Source organism: Myiozetetes cayanensis, unplaced genomic scaffold, assembly GCF_022539395.1.
Source record: "Myiozetetes cayanensis isolate MyiCay16 unplaced genomic scaffold, myiCay2020 scf6-25, whole genome shotgun sequence".
NCBI lineage: Eukaryota > Metazoa > Chordata > Aves > Passeriformes > Tyrannidae > Myiozetetes > Myiozetetes cayanensis.
In genome coordinates this window covers 21,833,168-21,845,577 of record NW_026087853.1, presented here as the reverse complement: position 1 = coordinate 21,845,577, position 12,410 = coordinate 21,833,168, and the positions used below count along the sequence as shown (strand labels likewise).

Sequence of the window (12,410 nt, the reverse complement as noted above, 5' to 3'; positions counted from 1 at the left end):
TAATCTCTGAGTCTAGCATAAGACAACTTTGTTGCCACAGGAGCTTCTAAATAATACCACGACCCAACCGTGACCCAACACACTGCTAGAAGCAATCCCCAAGACAAACATGCTCTACTCACTCTCTTCTTTAGCTAGTGCTCATGGCCTGAAAGCCAGAGCCAACACTAGATGCTGGTTTCATATGTGAGAACATCTGCCTAGATATACGGTGGAGAACACACAGCCAGCCAATGTTCAGCTGGCTGAGGGCAGGCTAAATCTTTCTAGCTCAGGAAACAGTGTTTCGTCATTTTACACGCAGAAATGCTAAAGGCCATAGAATCATGTTGCAGAATCTTCTCAAGTTTTAAAGTTAAGATTTTAATCCTTAAGGTGCAAAGGACTCAAATGCCCCCTCTTCTTCTAGGCTTCATCTAATCCTCCTGACAGTACAGTGAAGCACAAGCAGTACAAGTAAGTACCTGCAGCTCAAAGAGTCAGGTAATGCACAGTAAGGTGAACAAGTAATTGCACTAACTGCATTATTCATTTACATAAAAGAGTTTTTAAAATACTTTCTGGCATTACTAGCTGCTTCAGACCATTTTCCAGCCTACTTCAGGCACCAGTGAGGCTTCACTGCAAGACCCAGCCCAGACTCCTGTCTCTTCCCAAAAATTCTCTCCTGCCTTTTCCCAAAGGGTCCTGGCTTCAGTCATGCATCCTGATAGGCTGCAGGTGGAAAACCATCCTCTCCCCGATGCAGCAGACCTCTGTCAGACACCTGAAGACCTGGAGAGGCCCCTTGCCCACAGACAGCACCAGTTTGATTCCCTCTGTAAATCCCAGAAAGAATGCTGATCTGAGAAGGCAGCATTTTTAAAATATTTTATTTATTATACAAACTATTTACAAAATCAATTACTACAACCACAGGCTTCCAAATTTTGGCTGAACTCTGTCAGAAATTCACCAGAGGGAACTAGTATTTGACCTGTATCATCTACAGCTCCTGGTGTCTAAAAACATGCAACATGGCCTGCGGGTACAGGCTGAAGCCAGGCCCTCTGCACTTCAAAGCAGCTTCAGGAAACACGGAATCTGTCTAAGATGGTATCGGGATCCCAAGGATTTCTACAGAAGAGCCTCTATTGAGTGGGAATAAATAAAGGGCAAAAAAGAAAAGTAATGAGCCTCTGCCTGAAGTAACATAGCGTAGAGGTGACCACAGCACATCCCCATTGCCAGCATTAGGGGCAGCATCAAAAATTACTGTACTGGGAAATAGTGTAAAGCCAGAGACGAGTTTAGAAATACTGTGATGGATCTCAGCAACATGGGACCAGCTAGGGACCTGTGCAAACAGCGGGGATGGGTCTAGTTGACCAAGAGCACCCATCACAGTTCTGACCGCACTTGTGTTAAGAAGAAAATCCTTGGCATCTTCACAGCTGCTGGGAAGCGCGGGGTGCTGGCTGTAATGAATGAGAAGCATTTAGGAGCTCTTTCCAGTAAAGGAAGTCTGCCCAATGGCCAGCTACTTCATCTCCAGAATAAAAAAAAGCCAGCTCAAGAGAAGATGGGAGAAGATTCCTGAGGAAGATGTCACTGTCAGAGCTGGCCCATAGCTACAGGGCTGAAAACATCCTCAGACAGCTGAGACTGCAAGACAAGGCTGAAACATGGAAACAACACCAAACCTCCCAACAAACTGGAGTTAAGCTGAGCACCGCCACTTCCTCTCAGTCCCTGGAGAAAGCAGTGAAGTGGAAAACACAGAAGCTGTAACTCTACTACCATGAAAGTCATCTGCAGTGTAAAGAAAATGGTACCATACTCTCCACCCAAAGCAGGTCAGAGCTTTGCAGAATGCAGCCTGCACTAAAAAAGGGAGAACAGCCACTATTAACGTGATCTGTCAGAGCATAAGAGTGGCAACTCTCAAGCTGGCAGCCTCGCAGCACCTCGGTGCCAGTGAGAGAATAAATTCACAAGGCAAAGAAATCCCCCTGAGTAGTCTCCATGTTCAGCTGACTGCTTTTTGGCACCAAAATGGCTTATTTTTTTTCTGTACAGAAGTAACAGCTCAGCCCAAGAATGACTAAGATGCTGTCTTAAATACATTTTCTAGATATAGAATATTTCCCCCAAGTTCCTAGTCAATTCGACTAAGCTATACTTGAAAAGCACAGACAGTTAAGTTAAAATATCCATACTGTGCACAGGTCTGACTGGATCGGCCTGAAGACAGTAGAAGGGGACTGAAGAGGATGATGTGACTTTTATCCAATAGGGTGTTCTAAAATTAGCTCAGGCATGCCAGTCTGAAACTCCATTCTGGAAGAAATCCAGCAATTCCATAATCCAGTGAAAGCTTACATTGCAGGTATTAGCAATGCAGATTTCTCCCACTTTGACTCCTGTATGCCTTTGACTTGAACTAAGGGACTGCTGAAAACAAAGAACTTGAATTTTGCTTCACTGAAGAACTCATCAAGATTCCCAGATTCCCCTTCCTTTTATTTCCCTGGGAAGGGCTGAATGGACTGTCAACTACAACAGACCCCGATCATAAACTTCTCGTGCTGGTCTGCCCACTCCTCCTCCCACAAGCCAGACAATGGTGGGTGCAGGCTGTTGAGTGGTCACTTGAGTGAAGTTCTAGATAGCATTTTGTGCTGGAAAGCCAACAGCACTGAATGGAACAGGAGGAAAGAAGCGATGAAGAAAGAAAGTAGGAAGAATGGAAAGACAGAAATCTAGCTGCTCTCCAGGCACCAGCAACTCTCTGGACACTCCGTCTGAAATGCAGTAGAAAAAGAGAAGAGTCAGGCTGCTGCATGATAGAGGTAGAAGCCAAGACACTGTGGGATTCTGGGGCAGAGGTACCATGTTCTGCCCAGTACCATCACCCCAACAACAAATGCAAGCCCAGTGCACACTGTAGCTGCTTATTGATCTGTCACTGTTACTACATAACATACATACCCTGAAGGTGAATGTGGGATAGGCATTGGTGCTCAGCATTGAGGGATCACACTCATGCCCATACTCTCTCTCCTGAAGAAGGGAAAAGAAGGCAAGGGCATGGAACAGCCTGCTGTGCAACATCAACTGTCAGAAACATTCAATGGAGGAGAAACTCCTCTTCCAGTTCATTTGCAGAGGCTCATTACCAGCTACTGCTGGAGAAGGATGCTTCTGCTGCTGGACCCTGGTGGAGGTAGTACAGGATCACTGTCAGGGCCAGCACTTGTGCTCCAATGAGATTGTTCTCCCCTTTGTGTTACTGCCTCCAGTGCACACTGCCCATTTTTCTCTGTGGCACACGTGACAGCAGCATCCAGAGCAAGATGGAGAAGGAGAACCAGAAACCCTTCTGGGTCAGGTGCTGAAAGGATGGACAACTGTACACTCCTCACCAGTCACAGTGGGATGAGCTATCAGGGAGCATCACTGGGGGAGTTGAGCCAAGACATGGGAAGTTACTAAGGCTTCCCGTGAGCCAGATTTCCAGCAGAGCTCCATGCTGGTCTTCCCTCTTCCTCCTAGAGAGCTACAATAAAGGCAGCTCAGCAGATCTCCTGCACCTCCCTGTCACTTCTGCTTATGAACTTCATCTTCTCACAGAAGGACGGGTGTACAGGATACACGGAAATCAAGTGCAATATCTCCTTGATGAATGCACCACAGTCCTTTTGCTGTTTCACATTGAACCAAATGGAGAATGAGGAAAAGGGAAAAGATGAGCTCTTGATGACATATTTGGGATACAGAAAGGCCACATGACATCATCTGAATGACAAATTCCTTTACATGGAGTCTTTGCTCTTCCTCCATTGCCCATATGAAGGGAAGGAGAACAAGCAGAGGACTGAACCGGGGTCTTGCCACGAAGAGCCAAGAGGCCAAGTGGTCTCCTGGAAAGGGGAAATCACAGCATGCCAAAACCCTCACAACCCTCACTGATAGCTAGCTGCAGCATCTTGTGCACTTCTTCATAGGAGTCATAAGTAGGGAGGCACAGCTGGTTAAAACTGTAAAACAGAAGAAAAATTCCATTCAGATTAGATTTGAGAGGGAACCATCCCCATCAGCTGCTTTTAGATGGGTTGGCATAAGCATCATATACATTACATGACATGCACTGCTTGCCCACCACAACTGGATGGTGTCACTCCCAAACGCACAATGCGGAAAGTCCCACCACCCCAGGATACTTGCCAAGTGTGGGCTGTCGGCAAAGTACTGTGAGTTGGAGCTGCAATGATCTGGAAAGATGGACAGAGTGCAGCAAACCCTCCTGGGGGCAGCTGGGAGGAACCAGTTGTGAACTGCAAAAGCCTGGCCAGCTCTTCCTGTGTGAAACTGGAGACCACAGTCCAAAACCACCTCATGACCTGTTAAGAAACAGGCAACATAAAGACAGGTCAGCCAAGGAAATCAAGTAGGCACATTAGCAACTTCCAAGAAGATCAGTCAATTGCCCTTGCAAGCAAGCGCTCTACTAATAGTTAGAACTGTTTTGTTTTACCAGGGTGACACATAGAGGCAAGTATTACATAGTTTCTAATCAGTTCAGAGATGTCCCATGCTCCTATCTCCCACCAATCCTTTCCCTTAAAACAGAAAGGCTTCTTCTGCTTCTGCTCTCCCCACAGAGATTTTTAGAAATACCTGCATAGGCGATGAGGTAGGTTTACAATGCAGAAAACTCATTTGCTTCTTGCACTATGCTAATTTTTTCACATTCTCTGGTACTTCTGCAGGAAGGTGGAATATCTCAGTGTTTACAGACAGAAACTTTTATTCCCATTCTCTTTTCATCTTGGGTGTTTTGGCAGCTTCCATTGTTTTTCTAAATGAAGCTGCTACTATTCCCAGACCCGTCCTACTGGGAAATGCAGGAACGGATGGGAACCCATCAGAGGGTACAAATTTAAGCTACTACATCAGTAGTCTTCATCACAACACTGAATTCCAAATACTACATGTGGTCTGCAAACATTTTTTTCAAGCATCTCTTAGAGATAAGTATATCACCATGAACATCTTTAATAGCAATAATTCCCACCAACTCCTCCTGATTCCCCCTGCTGAACTGTTCTTAATTAGTGCTTTGTTGGATTTTTTGGAAGAGACCACTGCTGACGATTTTTACTTGCTGGTATCTGATTAAGCATCATCCCTAGTCAGCCAGGCTGAAGGATCACTCTAGGGGGAAACACTATTTCATGATGTCTGCAGTCCTATCCTACCTGACCCCTGAATTGTTCAGTTTGTCCTTCTGAAATCCTAAATTCCAACCAAGACATCTGTTCCCAGTTTATCATCTGCTGTAGTTGGGATAACTGGTTTCGACAAGTAGGAGAAAGAAACCCTTTAACTTACCTTTTCACGGAAGTGCCAAGATCCTCCTACCACTACAGCATGTGCCTTGAAGTCACAGACACTGATATCTCCAGTACCACACATAAGCAACTGAAAGGTAAGAGACTGCAGTCAGAAAGTCAGGAGCTCAGGAAACAAGGCAACAGCTACTGTGCAAGTTATGAACATTTTAAATGGGGAACTAAAGGTAGAGATGCTTAGGAAGGCACCAGTTACCTCAAGCTCATTCTCATCAAAAATAGCCAGCAAGTTCTCAGGAACTAATTCATTAAGACCTGGAAGAGAAGAGAAGAGCCACATGTGCTATGCCCTGGGACATAAAGGCAGAGAGGAGCAGGGAGCAGGCAGCATGTTACCTTTCAGGAAGTGATCCACCTCCTCTCTAACCTGATTGGCCAGCCTGTACTGCGCAAGCAGATTTAGATACAAGATTTTGTTTTCATTCGTCACTGGTACTTGAGCCCCTCCTGCCACCAGTTCTACCACCTGAAAACATGAGAACACTTGACCTGAGTGTGATCAGTAGCATTCCCCAAACCTGAATGCCCAACCGGAAAAAAAAACAAGGAAGGAGCTACTGCCCTGAATAAGCTCAATTTTCTGGGGCACGTAGCAGAGTTCTTGGTCCCTGTTGCTGCAGGCATTAGGGGTTAAACTGTCTCACCTTCAGGAACTGCCTTCCTCACCTTCTCCAGCTGTCCTGTTTTGCTATACTTCTCTTCAGCGAAGACCAGATCCATCTCACTCACATCATTGTTCAGTATAAAACACACTTTGGATTTATAGAATTCTGGGTCATCCGTTTCAAAGTACTGTGTGAAAGAATAAGAAAGCAGAGACATGGAAGGGAAAGAAAAAAAAAAACAAACCATACATTGCTAACCAGGACTCTGGGTCTGCTACTACACCAGCATTCATTCTCTCCCCTGACCAACACAGGCTTCAGACAAGGTTGGGAAGCTTTACCTTGTAATGCATACGAAGTCCTATGATCTGAGCCAGGAAGGATCGGGTGAAGCGAGCTCGAACCAGTTGTTTGTAAGCACCTCCCAGAGATGATTCATAAAGACACTTTCCTACCAGGCGGCCTGCAAATTCATATACTTTGAGTCGTAAATATGTGGGACGCCCTGGATTTGGATGCACCTGCAAAGAGGAAACAAAATTAAATATCTAAGTATTGGTATCCAGTCCAGCTAGCACAAATAGCAAATATGGACCAGTTCAAGTCACGGCATCTCTCAGGCTGTCCAAGGAGCTTTAGTGTAATGACCTCAAAGCCAAGCAATAGAAATAAAATGCCTGAGCCTGCCTAGGACGAATACAAAATGTTTCACATGCACAGGCAAAAAGCTGTATGAGAGCAGATATGGATTCTGAAACATTCAGAACCAACAGAACCTCTACACACTCTGATGCCACCTCCTCTTGCCCAAAAATCCAGCCTTCCCTGCTGACTGTCCACCCTCTACTGTTCATCCAGCCAGTTCTTTGACATTTCAATGGGTTAAGCAAAGCTTTGAGAAAGGCACTGGAAGTGACTATGCAGGCAAGCTAAAGAATGGGTAAGGTTCCACACCATTTAATAGCAGCATTGTTTAACCATCAATGTTCACATTTCTGTGCATTTGGCATAGGAACTGCAGACTCACCAAGGCCTGGTTGTTATCACTAAAGCGGGTAAACAGTTGATTGGTGGTATCAAATAATGCCTTACAAATGAGCTCAAACCACTCTCTGCGTGGACCTCCCCAGTCCAGAGCTACAAGATAAAACAAGCTTGGTCATCCATGGGTCATCAACTTGAGAGTTTCTTGCATGCTGCTCAGTATTACCTGACATGGGAGTTCATTACAGTGAACAGCTACATAGCAAAAAGGCAGTAGACAGGGACTGCAGAACTCTAGGTTCTGCTCCAAACCTAGTCGGGTTTTTTTTGTTTGTTTGTATTTTTTTTAGGGGGAAAGGGGTGGAGTTTACATAAGGCCCCAGGTTCCTATGTCAGTAGGTATAGAATAGCACCAGCAGAATAATTCACTAACATCTGTGAGAAAAAGAGCTGGAAATCCAAAAGGATGGACTTACTAAAAGAAACCAGCATTTCAGATTAAAACTACTCCACCATCATTCCTTTTGCTTCCTCCTCATATATATTCCTAGGATAACTCACCTTCTTCATCCTGAAAAATCACTTCAAAGTTTTTGCTCCAGTCAGAAACAGAAAAATTTCGTGTTGCTTTAAAAGACTGAAAAAAAGAAAAAGAAAATAGCAGCAGCCATTACTGCTTGGCACCCCATAACCAATATGCAGTCTTGCACATATGACTGGGCAATTTAAGCAACACAAAAAACCAATAAGGAGTCTAGTGCTATAAAGTATAAACATAAGAATTAGAATGCCTAAGGTCTAATTCTTATATGTCCAAAGCCACAGAAGCCAGTTCCTCATTTTCTGTTATGAGATGCATTATCCATATAAAATACAGTTCATCTTAAAACAGTGTGAGGTCTTAGCACAGAAGTATCCCTCTCAAGGCTGCAGTACAGCATTGTTTAAAGTATTAAAATGCCTGTGGGAAGGAGCAATTTCTATAAAGCACTCTCAGCCCACGAGTTAGATTTAAAATAGGAATGTTTCAAAGAGCACCAGAAAATAGCTTGAAAAGAATCACTGAGTTCATACTTTGAGCAAGTCACGATCCAAAAAAAATAATAAAATATCTCAAGTGTCTAGAACTTCCTGTGCCCCAATTCCGGATTCCAGTTAAAGAAAATTAAAAAACTACACGGCAGTCCTCAGTCATACAGGTACTTTTGGCTTAGCTTATCTTTAGATAGGGTAGAGCATCATGCTAGTCACACCTCTGGGCTAAACATATTGGTCACATTCATTGTGCCTATCAACCTTGGTCACTAAAGCTTATATTATTATTATTATGGCACTGGATTTATTTTGTCTTACTAGGCTCTAACACCAATGCTCAAGACAAGGCAGGAATTTCCAAAATAGTAGGAAAAAACAGACATGAAAATACTGTTTAGAAATGAAGTCATTTTGTAGCAAGCTATTAACTGAAACATAATCTCATAAACACTGCAAGCTGGTACATATAGAAAATATTCCAAAACACAGATTTACTGAGTGTAACTCAAGGGAAATCCCAGCCACTCCTGCTTGCCCCAGAAATGTTCTCTTCCATCTTTATAATGTTACTGTTATGAGACACATGTGGAAACAATAAGTCAGGATGACTGCCTCCCATGCATACACAGTACTGAGAATGTCGTTTAGGAACCATATATATGAATGACTAAGTTCCATTTTGGAAACACAACAGCTCAGGTTAGAATTGGTGAAGACTTAACTTAAGGACTCTATAGAACATTCTATTGTCACTCTGAACCACTACTAGTAGCCTGTTGGTGCAAGAGTTTTAAGCATGCAGCTCAGTAACATCTGACTTGACAGCTTATCTCACTGAATGCAGATAATGACTCAGGACTTTGTGTTATGCTCCCAAATCTGGTCCAGGTAGACAGTCTCCCTCAGGCCTTAGGCTCCAATGTAAAGTGGAGACAGAATAGTAGAATCAGCAGATTTTCTGCTTTTACAGGCTATGCATTCATTTCTAGAATCACAGAATCAATGAGGTTGGAAAAGACCTCTACAGTCATTGAGTCCAACCTTTGACTGATAACCACCTTATCAATTAGACCATGGCACTAAGTGCCACGTCCAGTTGAACACTGCCAAGGATGGCAACTCAATAACCTCCCTGAGCAGTCCATTCCAATGTTTAGCAACTCTTTTTATGAAGAAATTCCTCCTTATGTCCAATCTGTCCCCTGGCCGAGCTTGTGGCTATAATTTACCCTAGACATCTCTCAAGGCTTGATTTACTCTGTGACAAATTCCTTAAAAATTTATCAGAGTTGAAGTTGCCTAACTATCCAAGAAATCGATTAGATCTTGCTACCTGTAGAGAAGGAATACAGCATTCCACCTGATAACAAACCAGAACACAGAGGAGCTACTTGGGATTTTTTTTTTTTTTTCATCTCTGGAAAGCTGTCTGCTGGCATCTGCCTTGAAACAGAAGGACTAATAATTTTTAGTATGGTGGCCCTAGCACATTCCAGTTTGAATTTCCTTAGGCACCGAGCAGAAGGAAAAGGATGGAGGAAGCACTGAGCTTAAGCAAAGTGACTCACCGACTCCAGCAGACAGTGACGGCTGACCTTCAGCGTGACCTTTGAATGAGGTCTTTTCATGTGCACCTGACGTAGCTCTCGCTGAAAAAAGTTCACTTTGTCTTGGAAGGTTTCAGAGCCTCCTGAGAATAATGACAATTTGAGTCATGCCTGAGCTGTCAGCACCTCAAACATCTAGACAGCATTCCTAAGATTAACTGCACAGGTCAGCTTAACAGCCCGAAGGTGCATTTATTACAGCAAAGTTTGGAGACAGAACTCTCAAGGCAGTTTGCAGTTAGTCTTGCTGATATTCATACTCACAGGTGCACTTTCAAAGAGCCTGACAGAGAAGCTAAGCTGAAAAGGAACAGCTGCCAAAGTACATTCACTGGAAGCACCAACAGGAACATAGCACGAGACTCCAGGAATCAGAGTTCTCATTGGAAGTTATTCAGTGCTGGAAATGTTTATTCCCCAGGGAAACAAACAGACTCAAGTGCTAACTTCCTGACTACTGTACCCACCTCACTGCCCCTTTACCTATGTTTTTATGCAGAGAACGAATGAAAGTGGCTGCCAAGATGTTCCTCTCCTTGCAGCTGAGCTCCACAGGGGGTTGGATCCCATCATCCACCACCAGTGTCAGTAATTTGTGCACAGGATCAGGACCAAGGTATGAAAACTAGCAGCAAAAAGATGCAAGAAAGGGTAAACCCATCATGCAGAAGGCACAGTATGTTCAGTAGACAGAGCAAAACCAGCTGTGCTCTAAGACTTTTTCTGCTCACCCATGCATATGCAGTTAACAGGAACACTATTTTCAAGCATGAAGACTCCAGTTAGGAGGCTGCTTCAAACTCCACACACTAGCATAAGGGCTTCAGTGGACACAATCACAGCACTTTAGCAAGGTTATGAGGAAAATAAAATGAAAAATGCAAAGGAATCAAGATTTTGCCTAGCATTGGGACAAAAGGCAAGAAGGAGCTATAAGACTGCCTTCTATTCACAAATATTAGCAAAACCTAGGCACTGGGAGGGAATTAGATTGTTGAATTGTACACCACAAAATATTGTTCTGTGGGTGGAAGCCCTTCTCTCCAAAAGGAAAAAAAAAGACTGTCATTCATAAGGACGACAAGCTAACAACATGGAGGTGCAGTGACAGGTACATGGAAAGAGGCTCACCTTTGTGCCAGGACACACTCTAAAGGTGAAAAGGCGCCATGGAATGATCTTCAGGTAAAATTCTTTCACTGAGAATTGCTGAGTAACCACAAGGAAAAGAAAATGTTAAATGTCACACATCTGTTAAGGGTTGTCTCTGAAACATATGAGGCACAGGACAGATCCATAAGGCTAGACCTCCCTTCAACCCCAGGGACGGGGATCTGCAACATTTGGCACAATACATAAGAGTCTTTAAAGCTCCACAGAACTGTAAGCAACTTGTCAGTAAGACTTCAGTGCGTGCATTTATGACGCATGTGGGATGCAGCATGACACAGATTTTACAGCAGTAAGCCATTGTGTTCAGTAGAACATCACCAGTCTAATTGGATAGTAATCTTAAGTACGCCTGAGAAGCCGAATTCAGGACATGACTGTAATGCACTGATAAAAAGGTTTTGGTTAAAGTCATGCTAACAGACTACTAATATTAATCCCTAATTTTCTCAATAATTTCAAACATCTTTTAAAAGGCACTTGCTAAATACACAAGATTTGCATACGTTTCTTCTCACAATGTATTTCTGACAGAACAAAATAACTAACTGTGGAACTGCTGCCTTCTGGAGAGCAAGTTAAGGTGAAATTTTAGCATCTTTATACAAAACGGAACCATTTCCTGCACAAGCCTGTTCTAGTTGCAATGACTGGAAAAACTGACAAGCAGCATTTCTCCAGAAACAAACCAAATGTGAACAACAACCTCTTAAAAGAAATAACAGCATAGTAACAGTTTTCCACTGTTGCTATTTATAGAGAGAGAGAGATCCAGGGAGACATGACGAAAGCATCAGAATCACATTAACAACTTTGGCACCTCAAGGGAGCTTGCAACAGTACCCACTTCTGGTGATCTGCTTTACCAAGCAATGCAATAGAAAAGAGTATGAAAGTCCAAAATGATACACCAAGGATGAAAGGATGCTGAACTCATGAGGACACAGCATTCATTCCCAAAGACAGTTCTTACAGCCACATGCATCAGAAATTCAGAAATCTCTAGCAGCACACGGCATCCTATAAATGTTTCACAGCCCTCTTTCTCCCTTTGGCAGGAAAGCAATTCCTGTATTAGTCTTTCACTTTTATATTTATCATTGCATTTTTCAGAATGCATTTGAAGAGATAGATTAACAAAGTGAATTTTAATTCGTCAGTAGATTTAGAGGAATTTTCCTTCTAGTTTCCAAATGCTCTTAGGCAATAATAAGGGGTAAAAGTTACTGTTAACATAGTGTTACTATAAGAGAATCTTTAGTTTCTCTTGACTTGCTTGAATCCTGTTTCTTCTACTTATAAATTTACCTTTTGTCCTCAAACCATATTTTTTCCTTTTCTTTTCAGTGAAACATTCCAGAAACAGGACAAAGACATAAAATCTGAGAAGCTGAGATTCTGTTAAATTCGAGTTTACAGGTATCAGAAACTGAGAATAGGAATTGGAGGTCTGACCTGACCAGAACAAAGGAATGGCAAACAGAGTATCTATTGAACAATCAATGAGGAAATTCCCAGTAGATTTTGGATCAGACCTAGAAAGACACAGTCCTGAAATTTCAAGACACATTTTCACATTATTCTCAGTCATGTGCTCCATGTTTGCCTTAGGCAAG

At 43.1% G+C, this 12,410-nt stretch overlaps 1 protein-coding gene across 5 annotated transcripts in view; it reads right to left on the bottom strand.

Moving 5' to 3' along the window:
• Positions 1-12,410, bottom strand: part of AREL1 (apoptosis resistant E3 ubiquitin protein ligase 1) — a 41,372-nt gene that overhangs the window by 16,038 nt on the left and 12,924 nt on the right. For 3 of the 5 annotated variants that reach the window (XM_050336308.1, XM_050336310.1, XM_050336309.1), the window contains exons 9-20: positions 10,756-10,833; positions 10,108-10,249; positions 9,586-9,707; positions 7,544-7,619; positions 7,026-7,135; positions 6,340-6,519; positions 6,060-6,185; positions 5,730-5,859; positions 5,590-5,648; positions 5,374-5,463; positions 4,207-4,382; positions 857-4,019 (exon numbers count right to left, since the gene is read on the bottom strand). In XM_050336308.1, the coding sequence (XP_050192265.1) occupies positions 3,917-4,019; positions 4,207-4,382; positions 5,374-5,463; positions 5,590-5,648; positions 5,730-5,859; positions 6,060-6,185; positions 6,340-6,519; positions 7,026-7,135; positions 7,544-7,619; positions 9,586-9,707; positions 10,108-10,249; positions 10,756-10,833 (1,392 nt within the window). In that variant the 3' untranslated portion in view covers positions 857-3,916. Of the gene's footprint in view, positions 1-856; positions 4,020-4,206; positions 4,383-5,373; positions 5,464-5,589; positions 5,649-5,729; positions 5,860-6,059; positions 6,186-6,339; positions 6,520-7,025; positions 7,136-7,543; positions 7,620-9,585; positions 9,708-10,107; positions 10,250-10,755; positions 10,834-12,410 lie in introns of those variants that run through there. The other 2 variants (XR_007631525.1, XR_007631526.1) reach the window with 1 other exon arrangement.